The following is a 23,703-nucleotide window of genomic DNA, read 5'->3' as shown; positions in this document are numbered from 1 at the left end:
GGAGGACTTGGGTGCCCACATGGGCGTCCAGGCCCCAGCATTCAAGACCACACTCCAGTGGGGCTCAGAAGCAGCCTGGCTTCCTGGCTGGGTGGGGTGCTGGGCAGCGGTGCTCAGGGTCCGGGAGCAGGTGTGGCTGTGGGACAGCAGGAACTGAGGTCCAGCCTCACTGTGAGGGCCACGAACCGAGTCCTTGGAGCCAGTCCCCCCGGCACCCCCAGATCAGAGGCCACGTCCCTCTAACAGCCCTGGCACACAGGGGTGTGGTGGATGGCATCACCCAGTTGCACGTGTGTGTGCGCTCAGTCGTGTCCAACGCTGTGCGACCCTGCAGACTGTAGCCCGCCAGGCTCCTCTGAGCATGGATTCTCCAGGCAAGAATACGGGAGTGGGCTGCCATCTCCTCCTGCAGGGCATCTTCCCGAGCCAGGGACTGAACTCAGGTCTTCCGCGTCTCCTGCATCGGCAGGCGGATTCTCACCACTGAGCCACCTGGGAAGCCCCGGTGCACGGCCGCATTTGGGAAGGTGTCCGATGATTGAGGGGCAGAAGCGGGAATGAGGATTAAGCCGTCACACAAGGTGTGAGGACCGTGCTGTGCAGTCTGGAATCGAGGGTGGGCAGTTCAGACCTGGGTGGGGGTTGCCGCTGCTGAGCTTCTGAGGCCAGGTCAGCACAGCCTGTCGTCTGTGACGCCCGGTCCCAGGGCCGGGCTTGGGGGTCAAGCTCTGTAAATAATTGCCAACAAGTGGGGGGCTCTCAGGAGGCCTGAATAGGGCAGGCCTTGCAAAAGAGGAAACGGAGTTGCAGAGGAGGGCGGTGCCCCTGGGTGGGTGGTGGCACGGGGCCACTGTGTATAGTCTGGTGTGGGGTCCTGCATTCTCCCACTCCCGCGGACTGCACACGGACAGGCACACACCTCTGAGCCTGAGCACATCACCTGAGTCCCGTGGCCCATAGTGGCTGGTTTGCACAGCAGTGTTCCTGGCGGGCCACCAGCTCACAGTCTGCCTGGAGCTTGGGGGCCAGAGCAGCAAGGCCAGGCCCAGCTCCAGTGACTTCCCCACCTGGCCTGGGAGCTGCGGCCCTGCCTGGGCAACTCTGATCACATCACTGTGGCTACCCTGGTTCTTTGCCAGGAGAGGCGTGAGCAAGGGAGACAGCCGTGCACTTGGACTCTAATTTACAATCCACTGAAGTTGGAGTGCCGCCTTCCTTCATCAGGTCATTGTTGTTGTTCACTTGCTCAGTTGTGTCCAACTCTTTGCGACCCCATGAACTGTAGCACGCCAGGCTTCCCTGTCCTTCACCAGCTCCTGGAGTTTGCTTAGACTCATGTCCATCGAGCCGGTGATGCCATCCAACCATCTCATCTTCTGTCACCCCCTTGTCCTCCTGCCCTCAATTTTTCCCAGCATCAGGGTCTCTTCCAATGAGTCAGCTTTTCAATTCAGGTGGCCAAAGTATTGGAGCGTCAGCATCAGTCCCTCCAATGAATATTCAGGGTTGATTTCCTTTAGGATTGACTTGATTGATCTTGCTGTCCAAGGGACTCTCAAGAATCTTCACCAACACCATACCAGTTCAAAAGCATCAGTTCTTTCATGCTCAGCCTTCTTTATGGTCCAGCTCTCACATGCATACATGACTACTAGCAAAACCATAGCTTTGACTATATGGATCTTTGTGGGCAAAGTGATGTCTCTGCTTTTTAATACACTGTAGGTTTGTCATTGCTTTTCTTCCAAGGAGCAAGTGTCTTTTAATTTCATGGCTGCAGTCACCATCTCGGTGATTTTGGAGCCCAAGAAAATAAAGTCACCAGATCATTGCTTCAGTATAAAAGTGACTTGGAGTTGAGGAGGGGTCGGGGTAGTTACACACTTTTGAAAGTAAAAATGAAAAGGGGGGTTTTCTGGCCTCGTTACCAGCTGGAAGCACAGACTTTTGGGTTCAGGATGCTGAATGCAGTTTGCTTTTGGCCACTTAGAGGCGTTGGGTTTTCCTGCTTGTTGGCTGAGCCTAGTTTCCATAGCACCATAGTGGGGTCTAGGGTCATGTCATTGGCCAGACTTTATTAATTAAAGTGTTTTGGGATCCCCATCTTTGAGCCCGTGTCTGCTTGGGACCAGCAGAGATGGGCAGACCAGGGTACATGGGGCGCTCGCTGTGGCCCAGGAGCCTGGAGTCACCTCTCGGGACCAGGGAGGCTCCGCTGGCTGCAGGTGTTCCAGCTGCTGTGGTTGAGTCAGATTCGGATGCTTTAGTGTCCCGCTGTCGCCCAGGACTTGGTCTCGGCTTCCCACTGGGATTCAGACTTGAGCAGGTGTCCAGCGGGTGAGCCACAGGCCAGCTGGCCTCATTGCAGCTGGGTCCAGAGGCCCCTAGAGAGCCCTGGATTTGCGGAGCGTGTCTACAGTGAGCGCTTGGGCTGTGACAGTGACTCAGGGGGAGCTTTCCACGGGCAAAGGGGATGAGGAGTGTGGCCGAGGCTGCTTGGAGCCCAGCTCAGGACAGGGCCCCGCTGGGGGCAGAGCGGGGGCGTGAGCCTCTGCGTGGGGTCTGCGGCTCCTTGGGGAAGTTTGCAAAAGTCCCCCTGCATGAATCTGAGCCTCCTTGGCTAACGGGGTGGCAGCTGGGCTGGAACCGGACAGCCCACGTGGGAATCCTGGCTGCAGGAGTCAGGCAGCTGGGGCGCCTCTCTGAGCCTTGGCTTCCCTCGCTGCAGAATGGGGCCATGCAGCAGCATCCCTGAGCTGAGGAGTGTATCCAGAGCACATGCTGCTTATCACTGCCCCGCTGTCCTCTTTTTTATTAAGATTTATTTCTTATTGGCTGTGCTGGGTCTTCGTTGCTGCGTAGGCTTCTCTCTAGTTGCAGCAAGCAGGAGCTCCTCTCCAGCTGCAGTGCACCGGCTTCTCATTGCAGGGGCTTCTCTTGTTGCAGAGCACAGGCTCTGGGGCGCACCACCTTCAGCAGTGGCGGCTCGTGGGCTCAGTAGTTGCGGCTTCCGGGCTCTGGAGCACCCGCTCAGGAGTGGTACACAGGCTTAGTTGCTCCCCAGCATGTGAGATCTTCCCGGATCAGGGATCCCGTGTCTCCTGCATTGGCAGGGGGGTTCTTTACCCTTGAGCCACCAGGGACGCGAGCCCACCTGCCGTCTTCTTAACCAGGCTGGGGACAACGTGGCATGTTCTTGCAACCACAGGAGATGACTCTAGGTCAAGGTCACCTGGGCAGGCTCCTGTCCAGAGATGAACCTCAGGCTTTACCACCCCAGTCATCCTTTGGCCGTCAGATTGAGGGGCGGAGCTTGGTCTAGGTGTGGCAGGGGTGGCGGGTGCTGGGGCTGGGTTTGGGGGGCCCAGCGGGGAGCTGGGGCCTGGCCCTCTCTCACCTGTGGCCTCGTCCTTCCCCCTCCCCCTGCAGCAGGTCGGCTCAGCATGTCGGTCAGCGTCCACGAGACCCGCAAGTCGCGGGGCAGCACGGGCTCCATGAACATCACACTCTTCCATAAGGCCTCGCACCCCGACTGCGTGCTGGCGCACCTCAACACGCTGCGCAAGCACCGCATGTTTACCGACGTGACGCTCTGGGCTGGCGACCGTGCCTTCCCCTGCCACCGCGCCGTGCTGGCCGCCTCCAGCCGCTACTTCGAGGCCATGTTCAGCCACGGCCTGCGGGAGAGCCACGACGACACGGTCAACTTCCAGGACAACCTGCACCCCGAGGTGCTGGAGCTGCTGCTGGACTTCGCCTACTCGTCGCGCATCGTCATCAACGAGGAGAACGCCGAGTCGCTGCTGGAGGCGGGCGACATGCTGCAGTTCCATGACGTGCGGGACGCGGCCGCCGAGTTCCTGGAGAAGAACCTGTTCCCGTCCAACTGCCTGGGCATGATGCTGCTGTCGGACGCCCACCAGTGTCGCCGGCTCTACGAGTTCTCCTGGCGCATGTGCCTGGTGCACTTTGAGGCTGTGCGCCAGAGTGACGACTTCAACAGCCTCTCCAAGGACACGCTGCTGGACCTCGTCTCCAGTGACGAGCTGGAGGCGGAGGACGAGCGCGTGGTCTTCGAGGCTGTGCTGCAGTGGGTCCGGCACGACCTGGAGCAGCGCAAGGCCCACCTGCCCGAGCTCCTTCGTGGCGTGCGGCTGGCCCTGCTGCCCTCCGACTGCCTGAAGGAGGCCGTGTCCGGAGATGCCCTGCTCATGGCAGATGAGCGCACGCGGCTGCTGGTGGACGAGGCTCTGCGCTGCAAGGCCCGGATCCTGCAGAACGACGGCGTGGTCACCAGCCCTTGCGCCCGGCCGCGCCGGGCCGGCCACACGCTGCTCATCCTCGGGGGCCAGACCTTCATGTGCGACAAGATCTACCAGGTGGACCACAAGGCCAAGGAGATCATCCCCAAGGCGGACCTGCCCAGCCCCCGCAAGGAGTTCAGTGCCTCGGCCATTGGCTGCAAGGTCTACGTCACGGGGGGCCGAGGCTCCGAGAACGGGGTCTCCAAGGACGTGTGGGTGTACAACACGGTCCACGAGGAGTGGTCCAAGGCGGCGCCCATGCTGATCGCCCGCTTTGGCCACGGCTCTGCCGAGCTGGAGAACTGTCTCTACGTGGTCGGGGGCCACACATCGCTGGCCGGCGTCTTCCCGGCCTCGCCGTCAGTCTCGCTGAAGCAGGTGGAGAAGTACGACCCCGGGGCGAACAAGTGGACCATGGTGGCCCCGCTGAGGGACGGCGTCAGCAACGCCGCAGTGGTGAGCGCCAAGCTGAAGCTCTTCGTGTTCGGCGGCACCAGCATCCACCGGGACATGGTGTCCAAGGTCCAGTGCTACGACCCGTCAGAGAACCGGTGGAGCATCAAGGCTGAGTGTCCGCAGCCCTGGCGCTACACTGCAGCCGCCGTGCTAGGCAGCCAGATCTTCATCATGGGCGGCGACACGGAGTTCACGGCCGCCTCCGCCTATCGCTTCGACTGCGAGAGCAACCAGTGGACGCGGATCGGGGACATGACCACCAAGCGCATGTCCTGCCACGCACTGGCGTCAGGCAACAAGCTGTATGTGGTGGGGGGCTACTTCGGCACCCAGCGGTGTAAGACCCTGGACTGCTACGACCCCACCTCGGACACGTGGAACTGCGTCACCACCGTGCCCTACTCGCTCATCCCCACGGCCTTCGTCAGCACCTGGAAGCACCTGCCCGCCTGAGGCAGCTGCGGAGCCAGCCAGGTGAGCCCCCACTCCCCCGCCCGAACCCACTCGGGGCAAAGGCTGCATCTTGCAAAGGAGGCTGGGCCAGTCAGGAAGCAGGTGACTGGGGTCCCTCTGGGACCCCTTTTTTCTACTCTGGAGCCAGAATCTAGTTCCCCCCCTTACTTAGTTAATCTTGAGCAAAGCAGGTCACCCTTTTGCCAGATGGGGGCAGCCGTCTTAGACTAACTCCTGGGGCCTGGCTGCAGATCAGTCATCAGGGATCTGTGGACAGTTCCTATGTGGTGTTTAGGCTAACTTTTGAAGTCTGAGGGCACAGTCTGTGTGCAAGGGCACCCTCAGGAAATGGGGGTCTCCAAGGACGTGTGGGTCTGCAACACTGTCGCAGACACCAGCTGTGAGATGAGGGTTCCCCAGAACCATCTTAGATCCAGCACTGGAACCGCTCATGAATGTGCTGAAGGTGTATATCCCCAGTTATGGTTTATTTACAGGGAAAGGATGCGGATTAAGAGGAGAGGGCGGAGATGCCTGGGGCAGAGCCCTGGACGGGGGTCCAGACGCAGAACACCCCGTCCACTCCCCGTGTACTAACAGCATCCGCGAGTGACGGCACACGCACAGTACTGCCCACCAGGGGAGCTCACACAGCGTGGTGTCCAGAGTTTTTATCAGGGCCCCATCGTGTGGGCGTGACTGACTGATTGTCCACACGGTTACTCTCAAGTCAGCTGGTCCAACATGACCCAAAGGTCACACAGACTTCACTCTAAACAAAGACCCTCCTATCGGGTATGACACAGATCACCTCCCAGAAGCTAAGAGCGGACCTCTGGGGATTGAACTTGGGTCAATTACAGGCAGATTCTTGACCGTCTGAGCTACCAGGGAAGCCCCTCTGTTTGGGCAAGGCCACTAATTCTGTCCTGTGCAAATGCTGAGCCCAGGCCTCAGCCTAGACCACTGGAGTCGGGGCATCTGGGGCCCAGGGCTCAGAGCCATGGTAGCTCTGGGCGAGTCCAGAGTGCAGTGAAGGTGAGCACCCCGCTGGGCAGGCCCATGAGGAGCAGCAGGAGGGGGGGTGGGTACGGGCACCGCGGAGCCGGGTACCACTGAGGGCATTTGGCGGGGCCATGGCACTGGGCCCAGTGGCCCTGCGCTGGGCCCGGCCTCTCCTGGGGGCAGCGTGTGCTCCCCTGTGCGTGGGGGAGCCTCTGTCTCTTCCCTTCCCTCCATGAGATGGAGAGGAGGTCTTCCTTGGAGCATGGGAACAGCCCCGAGCAGGGCTGCCCCGGTTACCCCAGGTTACCACACTCTCTGATCTCGGCAACATCGTTTCATGAAGTCACTGCGCGAAACAGGAAGGCCACAGTGGAGGCCAGGGGCGAGGTGACGTGTTCAGGCGCTCCTTGTGGGCATCAGAGGGGCAGGGGGATAGATGGAGGGGCTTGTCCAGGGTGCAGGACGGATGCAGTCAGGGGAAGGGGGCCAGCCTGTCCTGGCGGGGCCCTTTCTGACGGGTGGGAGAGGGCTTGCCTGCAGCCCCCCGGGGTGATCCAACCGGCGCTGAGGTTGGATTCGTGTGTTCTGAGTCAGCCTGGCAGGGACGTAGGGGCTGGGACGGGGTGCAGGACGGATGCAGTCAGGGGAAGGGGGCCAGCCTGTCCTGGCGGAGCCATTTCTGAGGGGTTGAGGAGGTGCTTTCCTGCAGCCCCTGTAGGGTGACCCATGGCCGGTGCTGAGGTTGGATTCGGGTGTCCTGAGCCAGCCTGGCAGGGGCGCAGGGGCTGAGACGGGGTGTAGACTGGTGGGCGTTGGAGAAGGTCGTCCATGGTCAGGTCCCGGCTCTTAGCTCGCCTCAGGTCTTCATCCCTTGGGGCAGTGAGGTCCCGGGACCCCTGGTGGACAGGGCAGAGGCGTTAATCCTGGGGGCACCAGGAAGCGCGGGGGAGTGTGGGATCAGATGCCAGGTCACGCCAGGGGCGCCTTGACGCCCCCTAGGCTGTCCTGGTCCCAGCGTCTCCCTGCCCACAGCCGCCGCGCCGTCCTCCTGCACATCGGAGGAGCCAGCCCTTGGCCCGTGCTGTTCAAGCCACAGGAGCCTCGTGAGGAGCCGGCCTGAGCTGAAAATTCCTCAATGGCCTGGCGACTGCTGACAAGAATGCTGAAAGCTCCAGGCGGCGGAGGCAGTCGTACTTGGCTGGGTGGCTTCTGAATGGAATCTGATGTTTCAGCTGTTAGATCAGATCCAGCCAGGCCTTCGAAGCCCTTAAAGGGCTCCATCCCTGGCAGGCAGACAAGGCTGGCCCCCGCGAAGGTGTCAGATCTGTACAGATCGTAAAGAACGGCCTGGGTGGGAACAGGCTTTGTTCTCTGTTAAGGTTTCTCTGCGCTCTTTGTTGAATATGCTGTCTTCCTCTCTGGGAGAAAACTCTGGCCGGCCACAGACTTGGGTCCCCTGGGGAGTAGGCTTCAAAGAGAACGTTGGCGTCTCCTTGGAAACCCGTGGTTGCCTATGGGCCCTGACGTCTCGTCCCATCTCAGGCCACCCAGGGCCAGGGACTCAGACCTCGTCTGGTGTTGGCCTGTTCTCGGGACCCTGGAGGGCAGTTCCTCCCAAGTGGGACAGAGTGGGGGGGAGGTCAGCAGGATCCCACGAGCCTTCAGCTTTCCCAGGACTTTCCCCTGTTTCAGGCACTGGGGAAGGGAAGCAGGCGTGGGCCCTCAGCTCTGACTCTTGCTGGCTGCTTGACCCCAGTTGCTTAACTTCCCTGAGCCTCAGCTTTCCCATCTGGGAAATGGGGATAAAAATAGTATTACTCACAACAGTTGGGTAGAAGAGATCAAGTGAGGGGCCGGGTTCAGAGTCAACTTTCCTCCGAGGCTGTGATGAAGCGGGGATGGTGGTGATGGTTTCAGAATGCTTTGGGTGGCCGAGGCCCCTGGATTGGGAAGCCCTGGGCCAGCCCCTCCTTCTGGAAGGGCCCCTCCTACACGGTCAGGATTGCCCTTTCTGCGCCCCTGGCTGAGTAATGCGCAGGCCTTGTCCTTTCGGCGCTCCCCAGCCCGTGGCAGGGTGCTGTTGTCTCGGATGAGGACCCAGCAGGGGCGCTGGGGCAGAGGGTGACACCTGGGTGTGCCCTACCCACCCGTGGCTCCAGGTGGATAGCACGGTTGTGGCAAGATGGCCACCTGTGTCTGCTGCTGCCAGGACCAGCGCAGAAGGCCCCGGCTCAGGTACTGAGGGTGGTCCTGGGCCGGGGACAGGGGGGTGGTGGCAGGTGGACGGGGTGGGAGGGGCCAGACAGCAGCGGTGGGTGAGGGGCTGGGCTCAAGCACGCTCAGCAAGGCTCACGGAGGTCAGGTTGAGCAGAGACTAGTGCCCCTGCTGCCCCTGCCCCCTCCAGCATGGAACCCCCCCCTCCACCCAGCCTGGCTGCTAGCTGGGAAGCCCCAGTGTCAGGGCGAGAGAAGGGGGTCCGTACCCAGCATGTCCCGAGTGCACCCCTCCCTGGGCTGCTGTCCCAGACCCTCCTGCAAGCATCGGACTGGCCTGGGGTCCAGCCTGCAGTGCCTCTCGGGTCCCCGAGCCAGAGACTCCAGGGACCACCAGCCGGAGAGCCCCGCACTCTGCAGCCCCTCTTCACGACCCCGGTGACTCCCCCGGTCACCCCCAAGTGTTCTGTTTCTCAGTCGTGAGCTAGTTCTGTCTCGGAAGCATTTGTTGGAGGTGCTGCTGGCACCGAGACCCGGGGTGGGTGGCTGGTGTCAGGCCACAGCTGGAGGGCCGGAGCGGGATTTGAGCCCTGGCCGGGCCCCAGGTCTGCAGGGGGCTCTGGAGACCCAGGCCCTGAGCATCCCCGTGTCTGTGCCCTGGCACCGGTCGCTGCCCGCTGCAGCCCACACGAGTGCTGCCTGGCGGTGGGGGTGGGGCGCTCTTCGAAGCTCACCGCCGGCAAGATCTCCAGGGCCAGCCCTTGGCTCCCGGGTCGCAGTCTGATCCTTGTCTCTAGGTGACAGTGGCCAGGAGGCCCCTGGAGCTGGGGTGGGCGCCCATCTCTCTGGGCTGCCCGCCAAGTGTAGACCATGCATGGACGTTCTTTTCTCTTGTTTTCTCTCCCCCCGAGCTCCCCATCCTGACCCTGCCTGCCTTTGTTTGGCCTGTGGTCTTTAGAACATCAGGGTGGAGATGCAGGCTGCCAGGAGCTGTCTTCTCCTCCTGGGCACCGTGGGGGACCAGCCCCTGCGACAGCCCCAGGGGGTAGGGGTAGGGGCACGCGCTCCAGTCCTGCTCTGGGAGAGGCTTAGCCTGTTATTCCCCCCCACCCGAACCCCAGGGGCCCCGCCACCACAGGAGGGTGGATTCAGCACGACCTGTCCTGCCTTAAAGAGGTGGGGGCCGGGAGGAAACCGTAGACCTCCGGGTTCAGAGCTGGGCTGGTGCGGCCAGGGGGATGAAGCACCCTGCGTCCGTCCGTCCGTCTGCACAGTGTGGCCCCATGCCAGCCGGGATGGCGTTGGTGGCTGCGGGCCGCCTGCCAGGCCCCCCGTGGGTGACCCTCAGGACCATGAAGGGCGGTCACAGGCCTGGTGGGATGGCTGTGCATGGCGGTGGGGTGACCGCTGACCCCACGTCTGCTATGTGGGGTGGACACGGGTCCTGTTGACTGGAAAAACAGTGCATAACCTAAGGGTTGAGAATTATGTTTTGTTCAGCAGACAAAACTCAGGACTTAAGCCCAGAAGGCAGCATCTCAGCTCTGAGGGACCACTCTGAAGAGGTCAGAGGGGGAGCCAGGGTATATAGGAGATTGTACAATGAAGACCAGGGAGTTGGAACATGAAAAGATAACTGTTAAAGAAAACGAGCAGCTCAGCTGGTAAAGAATCCATCTGCAGTGTAGGAGGCCCCGGTTTGACTCCTGGGTCTGGAAGATCCCCTGGAGAAGGGACAGGCTACGCACTCCAGTATTCTTGGGCTTCCCTGCTGGCTCAGATAGTAAAGAATCTGCCTGCAATGCGGGAGACCTGGGTTCAATCCCTGGGTTGGGAAGATCCCCTGGAGGAGGGGCATGGCAACCCACTCCAGTATTATTGCCCGGAGAATCCCATGGACAGAGGAGCCTGGCGGGCTACAGTCCACGGGGTCACAAAGAGTCGGACGTGACTAAGCAGAGCACAGCACAGACATCACAAAAATTCTTTTCTGCGTGGGAAGATGCAGGGGTTCGGGCTCTCTGCACGCACCCCTCTGATGTGCTTCTCTTCCTAGTCTCCTGTGGGTGCACCGTCCGGGGGGGCGGTGATGGCTGAGGGCTGCAGCATTTTTCTTTCCTGATGTGGCAGGCAACTTTTTTTTTTTTTTTTAATACAGTCCCATTTCACAGATAAGGAAACTAGGTCCCAGAGAGGCAGCTGCCAAAACTCCGGGGGCCCAGACCAGGGTGGCCTGGGTGACCTGGGAGGGGGTGCAGGCCTGGGCAGTGCTGCTCCCCAGCTCCTCTGCCTTCGGGGTGCCCCCTCCTCCTCCTCAGCATCTCAGGACAGCCTAGAGGGGCTCCCCCCCGCCCCGCCGGGTCAGAGCTTGGTCTGGGGCAGCAGTGGCACCCTGCCCCGAGGGGAAGTCCATGTCCGCCCTGTGTGCCGGGCAGGGCTGGGGGGCCCAGGCCCCCGAGTTTTGGGTTCACCACCTTAGAGCACCTCTGGGTGTTCGGGGCCCGTGAGGAGCTCTGGCTAGCGAAGCCCTTGGAGAGATGGGGGCTTACAGCAGTCGCCCTGCCCAGCGCCCCCTTCCGGGAGCTTGCTGACCCCACGCTCCAGCAGCTTCGGCAGAGCCGGAGTCCGCCTCCCAGAGCCGCGCGAGCGAGGGCTGCGTCCCAATGAAGGACAAGGGTCCACAGGCCCCTGCGCTGGCTGGAATTGTGTTCGTGATACTGTTACTTAAGCACGTACAGACTTACGACTTGATGTCAGCTCCCTGCCCTTGTAGCTGACAGCTGCCCAGGTGAAAGACACCCAGAGCTGTAAGACTGAGGATGCGGTTGCTGGTGACTGAAGCTCTGCCGGAGGTGGTGTCGTCTCTGCCTCTCGGATGGCTGAGTGTGCGGGTTTACGGGGAGGGGGCGCCTCCGTCTCTTTCCTTTTGGAGTCCCCATGACACCCCCTTCGGCAGCTGGGTGTCGTGAGGCGGGGGGCATCATCCGTGTCCCCTGGCACAAACCTGCCTCCTTGGTTTAGGGCCACCTCTGAGCCCATGGCGCTCAGCCAGCCAAAGTAAGAGTGGCATCTGGCATGGAAATGGTGCGTGGATGGGTGTGGACCGCTGGGGTGGGGAAGACCCTTGGCGAGTACCCCAGCCCTGTTCCCAGTACTCCAGAGAGCCTGCTTTTGTTTTTAGTATCTATTTATGTATTTGGCTGCGCGGGTCTTAGTTTCATGTTTACCATCTGAGCCACCGGAAGCCCTCAGGTTCGGCATGTGGGATCTTTCATCTTCGTTGCAGCATGCCAGCTCTTAGTTGCGGCATGCGGGATCTAGTCCCCTGACCAGGGATTGAACCCAGGCCCCCTGCATTGGACGCATGGAGTCTTAGCAACTGGACCACCAGGGAAGTCCTCAGAGAACCTGTTGTTAAAACAGAACCGCACGGAGGGGGACAGCCCTGCGTCGCTGTCCCGAGTGTTCCCCGCTCCGCACCCCCTCCAGCTCCTTCCTGGGCCTGCTGTGTCCTTTCTCCGCCAGGTGAGCCTCCCAGGAGCTGAGCTCCGGCCAGGGACCCCACCTGCTGGACGGACACACAGACACGGCCACATCCCTGCTTGGAGTCGGGCCCGATTACGCCGAGCTGTCGCTGTGGCTTGGGCTTTAGAAACTGACCGTACTGGCCAGTTGGGTTTTCTTCGTTGCTTCCAGGACGGTTTACACTACACCTCTCACATGCGCTAGATGGCTCCATCCTTCTCTGGGAGGCAGGTCTCTCCTCGTTTTCCTGTGAAGCTCAGAGCGGATGCCACACTGCGAGCCCGGCTCTGCAGGGTGGGCTCTGCAAGCTTCTGACCTCGTTCACCGCTGCATCCGTCCTGTGGGGTCGGGGTTGACAGGCTGTGCGGTGAGTATTTGTCGAGCGCAGGAATGAACGTGTTGACTGCTGCCCGCAGCTGTGCCGTTCCTCCTGACGACGTGACTAACCGTGACCGCGTCTGTGCACCTCCCGCCCCCTTCTCTGACCACGTCCACCCGCCCTCCCTTACCGTTTCCACCTCACTGGCCTACATTAAAATTCTCAGAAGTGCAGGACTCCCACCCCAGGGTCTTCGCACATGCTACTTCTTCTGCCTGGACTGCTCTTTGCCTCTCGAGCTAATTCCTGTCTGTCCTGCAGGTCTAAGGGTGTCCTTCCCACACCCTCTGCCAAGTAAAAGTCCTTGTTTTAATCTCTAATTTTTTCATTTTAGTATTTAAAGAATTTTTTTTTATATTGGAGTAGAGCTGATGAACAATCTTACGTTAGTTTCAGGTGTACAACAAAGTGATTCAGTTATATGTCTACTTATATGTATTCTTTTTCAAATTCTTTGCCCATTTAGGTTATTTTAGAATATTGAGCAGAGTTCCCTGTGCTATTCAATAAATCCTTGTTGGTTATCTTTTAACTTTTTTTTATTACTTAAAAAAAAATCTTTGTGTCAGAGGATAATTGCTTTCCAGCATTGCGCTGGTTTCTGCCATGCACTCTGTCTGTGCTGGGTCTTTGTTGCTGCGTGGGCTTTTGTCTAGTTTTGGGGAGTTGGGGCTGTTCTCTGTTATGGTGTGGGGGCTTCTCACTGCAGTGCTTCTCTTGTTGGGGAGCACAGGCCCCAGGGCGTGCAGGCTCAGGAGCTGAGGCTCCTGGGCTTAGTTGCTCTGTGGCGTGTGGGGTCTTCCCAGACTGGGGATCGAACCTGAGTCTCCTGTATTGGCAGGCAGATTCTTTACCCCAGAGCCACCAGGGAGCCCCTCGTTATCATTTTAAAATATAGATTCAAACTCCCAGTCTGTGCCAACCCCCAGCTCTTCCCCTCTGGTAACCATAAATTCATTCTCTTAAGCCTGGGAGTCTGTTTCCATTCTGTAAATAGGTTCATTTGTATCATTTTTTCCTATCCAAAGTGATATCCTATGATACTTCCCTTTCTCTAACTTCACTTGGCATGAATCTTTAGGTGCATGCATGATGCTGCAAATGGCACTATTTCTTTTTTTTTTAGTTCAGTTGCTCAGTCATGTCTGACTCTTTGCGACCCCATGGACTGCAGCATGCCAGGCTTCCCTGTCCATCACCAACTCCTGGAGCCTGGCTCAAACTCATGTCCACTGAGTTGGTGATGCCATCCAACCATCTCATCCTCCGTCGTCCCCTTCTCCTCCTGCCTTCAGTCTTTCCCAGCATCAGGATCAGTGAGTCAGCTCTTCGTATCAGGTGGCCAAAGTATTGGAGCTTTAACATCAGTCCTTCCAATGAATATTCAGGATTGATCTCCTTTAGGATGGACTGGTTGGATCTCCTTGCAGTCCAAGGGACTCTTAAGTGTCTTCTCCAACACCACAGTTCAAAAGCATCAATTCTTCAGCGCTCAGCTTTCTTTATGGTCTCTTACATCCTTACATAATTACTGGAAAAACCATAGCTTTGACTATATGAAACTTTGTTGGCAAAGTAATGTCTTTGCTTTTTAATATGCTGTCTAGGTTTGTCATAGCTTTTCTTCTAAGGAGCAAGCGTCTTTTAATTTCATGGCTGCAGTCACAATCTGCAATGATTTTGAAGCCCAAGAAAATAAAGTCTCTCACTGTTTCCAATTGTTTCCACATCTATTTGCCATGAAGTGATGGGACCAGATGTCATGATCGTTGTTTTTTGAATGTTGAGTTTTAAGACAGCTTTTTCACTCTCCTCTTTCACTTTCATCAAGAGGCTCTTCAGTTCCTCTTTGCTTTCTGCTGTAAGGGTGGTGTCATCTGCATATCTGAGGTTATTGATATTTCTCCCAGCAATCTTGATTCCAGCTTGTGCTTCACCCAACCTGGCATTTCGCATGACGTACTCTGCGTATAAGTTAAATAAGCATGGTGACAGTGTACAACCTTGATGTACTCCTTTCCCAATTTGGAACTAGTACATTGTTCCATGTCCGGTTCTAACTATCACTTCTTGACCTGCATACAGATTTCTCAAGAGGCAGGTAAGGTGGTTTGCTATTCCCATCTCTTTAAGAATTTTCCAGAGTTTGTTGTGATCCACACAGTCAAAGGCTTTAGCATAGTCAATGAAGCAGATTTTTTCTGGAACTCTCTTGCTTTTTCTATGATCCAACGGACATTGGCAATTTGATCTCTGGTTCCTTTGCCTTTCCTAAATCCAGTTTGAACACCTGCAAGTTCTCAGTTCATGTACTATTGAAGCCTGGCTTGGAGAATTGAGAGCATTACCTTGCTAGCATGTGAGATGAGTGCAATTGTGTAGTAGTTTGAACATTCTTAGGCATTGCTTTTCTTTGGGATTGGAATGAAAACTGACCTTTTCCAGTCCAGTGACCACTGCTGAGTTGTCCAAATTTGTTGGCATATTGAGTGCAGCACTTTCACAGCATCATCTTTTAGGATTTGAAATAGCACATCACCTCTACTAGCTTTGTTCATAGTGATGCTTCCTAAGGCCCACTTGACTTCACACTCCAGGATGTCTGACTCTAGGTGAGTGATCACACCATCATGGTTATCTGAGTTGTAAAGATCTTTTTTGTATAGTTTTTCTGTGTATTCTTGCCACCTCTTAATATCTTCTACTTCTGTTGGGTCCATATCATTTCTGTCCTTTATTGTGACTGTCTTTGCATGAAATGTTCCCTTGGTAGCTTTAATTTTCTTGAAGAGGTCTCCAGTCTTTCCCATTCTGTTGTTTTCCTCTTTCTTTGCATTGATCACTGAGGAGGGCTTTCTTAACTCTTGTTGCTGTTCTCTGGAACTCTGCATTCAAATGGGAATATCTTTCCTTTTCTCCTTTGCCTTCCGCTTCTCTTCTTTTCTCAGCTATGTGTAAGGCCTCCCCAGACAGCTGTTTGGCCTTCTTGCATTTCTTTTCCACGGGGATGGTCTTGATCACCACCTCCTGTACAGTGTTATGAACCTCTGTCCATAGTTCTTCAGGCACTCTGTCATATCAGATCCCTTGAATCCATTGGTCATTTCCACTGTATAATCTTAAGGGATTTGATTTAGGTCATATCTGAATGGCCTATTGGTTTTCCCTACTTTTTTCAATTTAAGTCCGAATTTTGCAATAAGGAAAAATTGTTTCTTGTAACAGACTTAATAAAGTCTGTTTTGTCTGATATGAAAGAAAGCTCCAGCTTTCTTTTGATCTCCATTTGCATGGAGCACCTTTCCTCATCCCCCCCTTTCAGACTGTGGGTGCCCTAGATCTGAATGGGTCTCTTGTGGACAGCATGTATCCTCTCCTTTTGCCATCTTGTTGATTTGTTTTTGTAGATCTTTTTTCATCCCACTTTGTTCTCTTGTGATTTGATGACTAACTTTAGTGTTGTGTTTGGATTCCTTTTTCTTTTTTGTGTTTATCTATTAATTTTTGGTTTGCAGTTACCTTAAGTTTTGTTTTAGCAGCCTATATATAAACAAGTTTGTTTTAAGTTGCTGATTTTTAAATTTCAAATGCATTTCCAATATCCTGCCTTTGTATTCTTCTCTCCTCACTGCTGCTGCTAAGTCACTTCAGTCGTGTCCGATTCTGTGCGACCCCATCCCTGGGATTCTCCAGGCACGAACATTGGAGTGGATTGCCATTTCCTTCTCCAGTGCATAAAAGTGAAAAGTGAAAGTGAAGTCGCTCAGTCATGTCTGACTCTTCGCGACCCCATGGAGTGGGGTCTCCGTCTCTCCTCACAGTTGATGTCTTATTTGTGTATAGGTCATTTCCTACCTTAACTGTATGTTTACCTTTATCAGTGAGTTTTCCCACTTGTAATTTTCTTGTTTCTAGTTGTAGCCTTTTTTTCCCACCTCGAGAAGTTCTTTTATCATTAGCTGCAAAGCTGATCTGGTGGTGCTGAATTCTCTTAGCTTTTGTTTGTCAGTGAACCTGTTGATTTTTCCATCAAATCTGAATGAGAACCTTGCTGGATAGAGTATTCTTTGTTGTAGATTTTTTCATCAGTTTAAATATAGTGTGAAGCTTCCCAGGTGGCTCAGGGGTAAAGAGTCCTCCTGTCAATTCAGGTGGTGTGGGTTCAGTCCCTGAACCCCTGGCAGGCAGATCCCTGGACAAGGACATGGGAACCCACTCCAGTATTCTTGCCTGGGAAATCCCGTGGACAGAGGAGCCTGCTGGGCTACAGTCCACAGGGTTACAAAGAGACGGCTGTGTTCTCAAGATGTGTCTAAGCAGCCCGCCTGCTGAGGGGTGGGTTTGGGTTCCCACCCTGTTGGAGCCCCGAGCTTGTTGGGTGGGGTCAGGTCCTGGTGAGAAAATGACGCCCTCCAGGAAGGCTCACGTCAGTGAGTACTCCCCAGAATGACCACCTTCAGTGTCTTTGTCCCTGCCGTCTGCCACAGCCGCCCCCCACTTCCACAGGAGACCCTCCAGTACCAGCAGGTAGGTAGGTCTGGCCTAGGCTCTTATGAGGTCACTGGTTTTGTTATTTCTTCCCTGGTGGCTCAGATGGTAGTGTCTTCCTACAACGCAGGAGACCTGGGTTCGATCCCTGGGTCGGGAAGATCCCCTGGAGAAGGCAGTGGTGCCCCACTCCAGTACTCTTGCCTGGAAAATCCCATGGATGGAGGAGCCTGGTAGGCTACAGCCCGTGGGGTTGCAGAGTCAGACACGACTGAGTGCCTTCACTTTCACTGGGTCTTCGTGCGCCTAAGATCATCTGTGCGCTCTCCCAGAGTGGAGTGTGTTTCTCCCAGTCCTGTGGAATTCCTGCAGTCCAGCCCTGCCGGCCTTCAAAACCAGGTCCTCTTGAGGTGCCTCCTTCCGGTCCAGACTGGGGAGCCCGACAGGACCTCAGAACTTTCACTCCCATGGGACAATTTCTGTAATAATTTCCAGCTTGTGAGTGTCCCTCCTCGCAGGTACGGGATTGGATTTTATCGTGATTGCACCCCTCCTGCCATCGTATTGTGGCTTCTTCTTTGTCTGTGGAAGTAGCGTGTCTTTTCTGGTAGGTTCCAGCTTTTTTTTTTGTCGATGCTTTTCAGCAGTTAATTGTAATTTCGGTGTTTTCCTAAGAAGAGGTGAGCGCACATCTTTCTGCTCTGGCATTTTGTCTCCGCTACTGTTTTATGCACTTGCTTCCTTCCATGTTTTATTGGCTCTTTTTTCCCTTTGAGTGCAGCTCAGTATCACTTGCTCATAGCTTGCTGGCGCAGAAGGCTCTCACCCAGGATTTTAGACCACAGTTCCTGGTGCAAAATGGCTCTCTAATCTCACTTTTTTTCCCACATACAGCACTTCTGTGTGTGTTGGCTGTATACATTTGTTCGTACAGGCCTGCAAGTTTCTCCCACTGGAGCCGATCCACTGAGATGGTAGCTGTGTCTGCCGTCCCCTTTCTCTGGGCCTGGCACGGTGCCTGCTGGGTTGAGGGTGTGCAGCGTGTATGTCTGGAGAAGCTGGATGGAGGTGAGCAGAGCCCAGCTCAGGGAGGTGACGGGCGAGCTCCGTTCTCACTCCAGGCCTTCCGCCCAGGGTCTGCACCCCAGCCCCTCCTCGTGGCCTTGTGATCAGGTCCGACTCCAGGTGAGGACAGAAGGCAGTGGGCGCGACTCACCTTTTCTCTCTCGTTCCTCTGCAGACGCTGTGTGTTTCTCCCCGCCCCACGGCCGCGGCCCTCGCTCTTGCACGTGGCCTGACCTTGTCTGTGGGTCGCTCCGCCCGGCCCACTGCTCTGAGTGGCCAGAAGCCGGCCCACCAGCCCTGGGAGCGGCGGCCTTGGGGGCTGCTCCGAGCTTCAGGGAAGAAGAGCCGTCTCCCGCGTCCTGTGGGTCTGGCTGAGGCCTTGCCTGCTTTGTGGTGGTTTGCGGGGGGAGAAGACCTTCCAGGGGGCTGTGGACGGACAGCAGGAGTCCCTCGGCCTGGAGGAGAAAGACACGTCTGCAGAGCCTTGAGGGCACCCTGGACTGGGGCGGGGGCTGGGCGGGTGTGGGACAGCACAGTCTTGGGCTCCGGGCTTCCCTGGTGGTGGTGTAAAGTCTCCCCACACAGGACGCCCCCAGCCCCTGGGAACTGGGTGTGTGGGGGCTGAGCAGGATTGTGCTGTGGAGAAAGTCTTACGGGAGAGAACCGTTCAGTGACAGCCACCAGGCCACCAGTGTTAAACAGGCTCCCGAGAGGCGGGCCTCACCCCCAGCGACCCCACCATCTCTCGGGTGCAGGCACAGGTGTGCAGGGACCCTGGGGGGCTGCCCATCACCTCCCCTCAGCACCCAGCCCAAGAGGCAGGGATGACCTCAGAATTGGCCCCTACCTGCCCAGACCAGGAGCAGATGTGAGCTGGGGCCCACTGGGGGACTCCAGGATGCCTACGACAGACCCCACCAAGGGCTGGACTCAGCTTGGAGAGGATGACAAAGCCCTGTGCCACTGGCCTCTCAACCTTCCAACTGGTGATGGGGTCTGCCTCACGTGTCCCCTAAGCTCACAACGTGACAGTGGTTGCAAGAGAACTGCCAAGCATTTGTTCATTCTCCCACCTTCCAAGTATTGGGCACCTCACAGGTCCAGCCGCAGCCTCGGGCTTCTGGAAAGGTCAGCTCCTATGGGTGCCCCCTCACCTAGCGTTTGAGGGTCTGGCCTTGTCCCTTGCCTGCCCCGGTGCACCGCGTGGCCTGGGGCTCCCAGGTAGGCTGTACTACTTGTGGGGCCAGTTGCTTCCCAGTTGGCCCTGCCCCCTACAGGACCTCTGTGCTGGCTCCAGGCCTGTGGGTGTCCCCGGGGCCCCAAGGGCATCTTTAGGGCAGGATTGGCCCAGAGATGTGCACCAGCCATAGCCCATCCGCTTCCCCTGGGGAAAAAGCAGAAGGCGCATCTCCAGGTTCCTGGGACCCCACGGCCCCCACCTGTGTCCGAGGCTCCACCTTGCTCTCGGTGCTTCCTCTCAGACACCCAGAAGCCAGGGGCCTGGTCCCCGGAGATGGCCCGGCCCGAGACGCCGGGGAAGCGGCAGCCCCGGTCCAGCGCCCGCACCGCCTGGCCTGTTGGATTGCTGTGCTAGGCACGGGTCTGGCAGCACAAAGGACCTCACAGTGGTGCTTTCTCCACAAGTTGTGTTGTTTTTACCCATTTCTAACTTAATAAAAGAGTTGAGAAATCTTGCCTTTCTGGGGTGCTGAGGCCAGTCTTGGGGGATGCAGGGTGTGAGTGGGCTGATTTCCGCCGCAGCAGTCAGGGCTCACGGCCTGCCGGGCTGGGGGAGACCCACCGGCACCCAGAGGTCAGGGCCTCCTGTCCTCAGATCGTTTCAGCAGCACAGGCCTCATTGTCTGAAAAGCCCGTGCATGAGTGTCAACTTAAAGGTCTAATTCCACCGATTGCCACGTTTGTGCGCTGTGAGCCCCCAGTTAACACTAATTTGTGTGAAAGTAACATCAGCTGCGTTAAGGGGGGCATCACTACTCGAGTGTCTAGCATCAGTTACAACACTAATGCCCATGTTTGCCTGCGCTCCTTTCACTCATTTTCGTAGCTATTAGGTGCTGTAAACTCCAGGTGGGACAGGCAGGGCTGTGACAACCACAGAGTAAAGAGGAAGCCCTGTACAACGTCCCACCGCAGGCTCTGGACACCAGCCACACCCCTGATGAAGGGGACAGTGGCCAGCACACCGTGGGGAAAGATGAGGCTGGCGTCCATTCCAACAGTGGCCTTCACACCCAAAATACTGGACTCAGTCTATGCAAGGATGCTCCCACATGAAAATACCCCTTCAGGACCACAGTGAGTAACTTTTCCGTCTAAACTTACAGAGATGAAAGTAAAATGAAAAAGCAGAGGAACTAATCCCAATTAAAAGAACAAGAAATCCTGTGAAAGAACAAATAATGAAGCAGACCTCACCAGTCTACGAGACCCCAAGTTCAAAGAGCAGGTAATAGAAGTGCTAAAGTCATTAAGAAAGATTATTGATAGAAATTACTTCAGGCATCTTTTCTGAACACAACAGATATGAAGCTCAAGATTAATCACAGAAAGAAAAATGGGGAAAAAACCAAATACATGGAGACTAAGCAACATGCTACTGAAGAAGCACTGCTCAATGATCAAATCAGAGGAAATACCTTGAGACAAAAGACAATGAGAACACAATCTTAGAAGATCTATGGGACGCAATGTAACAGTTCTAACAGAATTTCATAGCGATACAGGCCTTTCTGAAGAAACTAGAAGAATCTCAAGCAACCTAAAAGAATTAGAATAAATAAAACTAAAGTCAGCAGAAGGAAGGAAATAAAAAGTTCAGAGAGAAAATAGAGATTAAAAAAGGACAATGGAAAAAAAAGTGAAACTAAGATACTTTTTAAAAAATAAAATTGACAAACCTCTAGTCAGGCTCATCAGGAAAAAGAGAGAGAGAAGCCAGATAATCAAAATAGGGACGGAAGAAGAGAAATAACTTCTAGTACCAGAGAAACAAAAACATCATCATGCTGGAATACTAGGAACCATTGGTGGTACAGTTGCTAAGTCATATCTGACTCTTGTGACCCCATGGACTGTAGTTTGCCAGGTTCCTCTGTCCTGGAGATTTCCCAAGCAAGAACACTGGAGTGGGTTGCCATTTCCTTCTCCAGGAGATCTTCCCAACCCAGGAATCAAACCCGGGTCTCCTGCATTGCAGGTGGATTCTTTACTGACTAAGCTATGAGGGAATCCAGTGGACAGTTAGGTGGCAACAAATTGGACACCACAGAGGAAATAGGTGCATTTATAGAGACCTACAGGCTGCTGAAATTGAGTCAAGGAGAAGCATCGTTTTACCAAACCAATCACTAGAAGTGAAACAGAATCTGTAATTGTAAAAACTCCCTGCAAACGGAAGTCCAGGACTGGACAGCTTCACTGGGTAAACAGAGGATTTATCCTGATCCTTCTCAAACCCTCTCAAAAGACGGAGGAGGAGGGAACAGCCCCAAAGTCACTCTATGACGCCACTGTCACCCTGATAGCCAAACTAGACAAAGCCACTAAAAAAAAAAAAAATTTACAGGTGACTATCTTTGATGAATATTGATGCAAAATTCCTCGACAAAATATTAGCAAACCTTGACAACCGGCAGTCTAATGAGAAGGATGTATCGGGATCACGGCCGCAGGGACTCTGTGGGATCCCCAGTACGTGGCCTGCTCTAGATCTTTCTGGTGTGCATTTCTTGGCCTGGGACTGGGGCTGGGCACCAGGGAGACAGGGACTTGGTTACCTTTTACTGAAGGTTGCTGGGCCAGGTACAACTGCCGGGTGAGGGTGGACAGGGTGGGTCCCTCTCCAGCATGCCTCCTGGTCTGTGCCGACACTGGAGTTCACTTCGAGTTTCACTGCAGGCATCCTGCTGGGGTCAGCTAGCCAAAGCACTCAGAAATTTTCACCAACGGAAAGATGTGCTTCCTACAGCAGCTTCTGTCATTTGGACACCCTTTGTGCGTGGAGAAAGTACTTTTTATCCTCCACTATTGCTGCAATGAAAAAAAAAATCAATAAAAAAGACTAATAAAAATACGGGAATATTTAAAATAAAAAACTCAGCACACTGAGGGACTTCACTAGTGGTTAAGACTCCTTGCTCCCAATACAGGGGACAAAGGTTCAATCCCGGATCGGGGGACTAAGATTCCACATGCTGCATGGTATGGTCCTAAAAAAATAAGCAAACAGAATTCAGCAGTACATAAGAAGGATTATACACCATGGTCCAGTTGAATTCATTCCAGGTTTCAAGGATGGTTCAACATACACAAATTAATAAATGTGATATACCCCATTGACAAAAGAAAAGACAATTATGGGTAGCAGGTTATACAGAGAAAAACAGCATACATATCACGCTGCGGTACAATCTAAAAATGGATAGAAGTACATGAATTGACCAAACAAATACACTCAGAGGCTTAGAAAAGAAACCTATGGTTACTGGAGAGGGAAAATACTGGACAGGGATAAATTAGCATGTGCAATTATTATATGAAAATGGTATCTGTATAATCAACAAGGACCTATTGTTTTGTACAGGGAACACTAGTCAACACACTGGAGAAAGCTATCTGGGAAAAGGGGGCAAAAACCAGTAGATGTAATGGTATGTATAACTGAAGGCATGTGCCTGATGGAGAAAACAAAAGCAACATTGTTTATCATCTCTGTTCCAATAGAAATAAAAGTGATACAAAACCATAAAAAAAAAAGACAAAAACTACATGATCATCTCAGTAAAGGCATTTGATAAAATTTAATATCCATTCATGATAAACGCTCTCACCAAAGTGGGTATTGAGGGAACATATCTCAACATCATAAAAGCAATTTATAACATCCCCACAGCTAATATGACAGTGATGAAAACATAAAAACCTTGCTAAATTAATCGAGCAAGACAAGGATGCCCACTCTCACAACTTCTGTTCACAGTATTGAGTCCTAGCTGTGGTGACTGAAACAAGAAATAATAGGTATTCAAATTGGAAAGGAAGAAGTCAAACTCCCCACAAACCTAAGGCCTAGAATAGAGAGCCCAGAAATAAACCCACACACCTATGGTCAACCTACAGCAAAAGCCAGAATATACAGTGCAGAAATGGCAGTCCCTTCCGCAGTGGTGGTAGCAAAGCTGGACAGCTACATACGCTAACAAATGAAATTAGAACACTTCATATACAAAAAGAAACAAAATGGTTTAAAGACCAAAATAAAAGATAATGACATCCTAAGACTCCCAAAAACACATGGGCAACAGCGGTGGTATTGGGAAAGCTGGACAGCTACATATATTAACAAATGAAATTAGAACACTTCATATATAAAAAGAAACAAAATGGTTTAAAGACCAAAATAAAAGATAATGACATCCTAAGACTCCCAAAAACACATGGGCAACAGCGGTGGTATTGGGAAAGCTGGACAGCTACATATATTAACAAATGAAATTAGAACACTTCATATATAAAAAGAAACAAAATGGTTTAAAGACCAAAATAAAAGATAATGACATCCTAAGACTCCCCAAAACACATGGGCAACAGCGGTGGTATTGGGAAAGCTGGACAGCTACATATATTAACAAATGAAATTAGAACACTTCATATACAAAAAGAAACAAAATGGTTTAAAGACCAAAATAAAAGACATGATATCATAAAACTCCAAGAAACCATGGCAAAACATTCTGTCATAAATTGTAGCAATATTTTCTTAGGTCAGTCTCCCAAGACAAAAGAAATAAAAAA

The 23,703-nt window shown here is 54.2% G+C and overlaps 1 protein-coding gene across 8 annotated transcripts in view; it reads left to right on the top strand.

Moving 5' to 3' along the window:
* The window catches only part of KLHL25 (kelch like family member 25), a 49,960-nt gene extending 30,375 nt beyond the window's left edge, over nt 1–19,585 (top strand). For 5 of the 8 annotated variants that reach the window (XM_020895171.2, XM_070478214.1, XM_020895172.2 and 2 more), the window contains 2 exons: nt 3,430–5,234; nt 18,065–19,585. In XM_020895171.2, coding sequence (XP_020750830.2) covers nt 3,444–5,213 — 1,770 coding nt within the window. In that variant the 5' untranslated portion in view covers nt 3,430–3,443 and the 3' untranslated portion in view covers nt 5,214–5,234; nt 18,065–19,585. The remainder of the gene's footprint in view (nt 1–3,429; nt 5,235–18,064) is intronic. The other 3 variants (XM_020895173.2, XM_070478216.1, XM_020895170.2) reach the window with 1 other exon arrangement.
* Nucleotides 19,586–23,703: the final 4,118 nt, after the last annotated feature.

Source organism: Odocoileus virginianus, chromosome 16, assembly GCF_023699985.2.
Source record: "Odocoileus virginianus isolate 20LAN1187 ecotype Illinois chromosome 16, Ovbor_1.2, whole genome shotgun sequence".
Lineage (NCBI taxonomy): Eukaryota > Metazoa > Chordata > Mammalia > Artiodactyla > Cervidae > Odocoileus > Odocoileus virginianus.
This window is presented reverse-complemented; position numbering and strand designations above follow the sequence as displayed.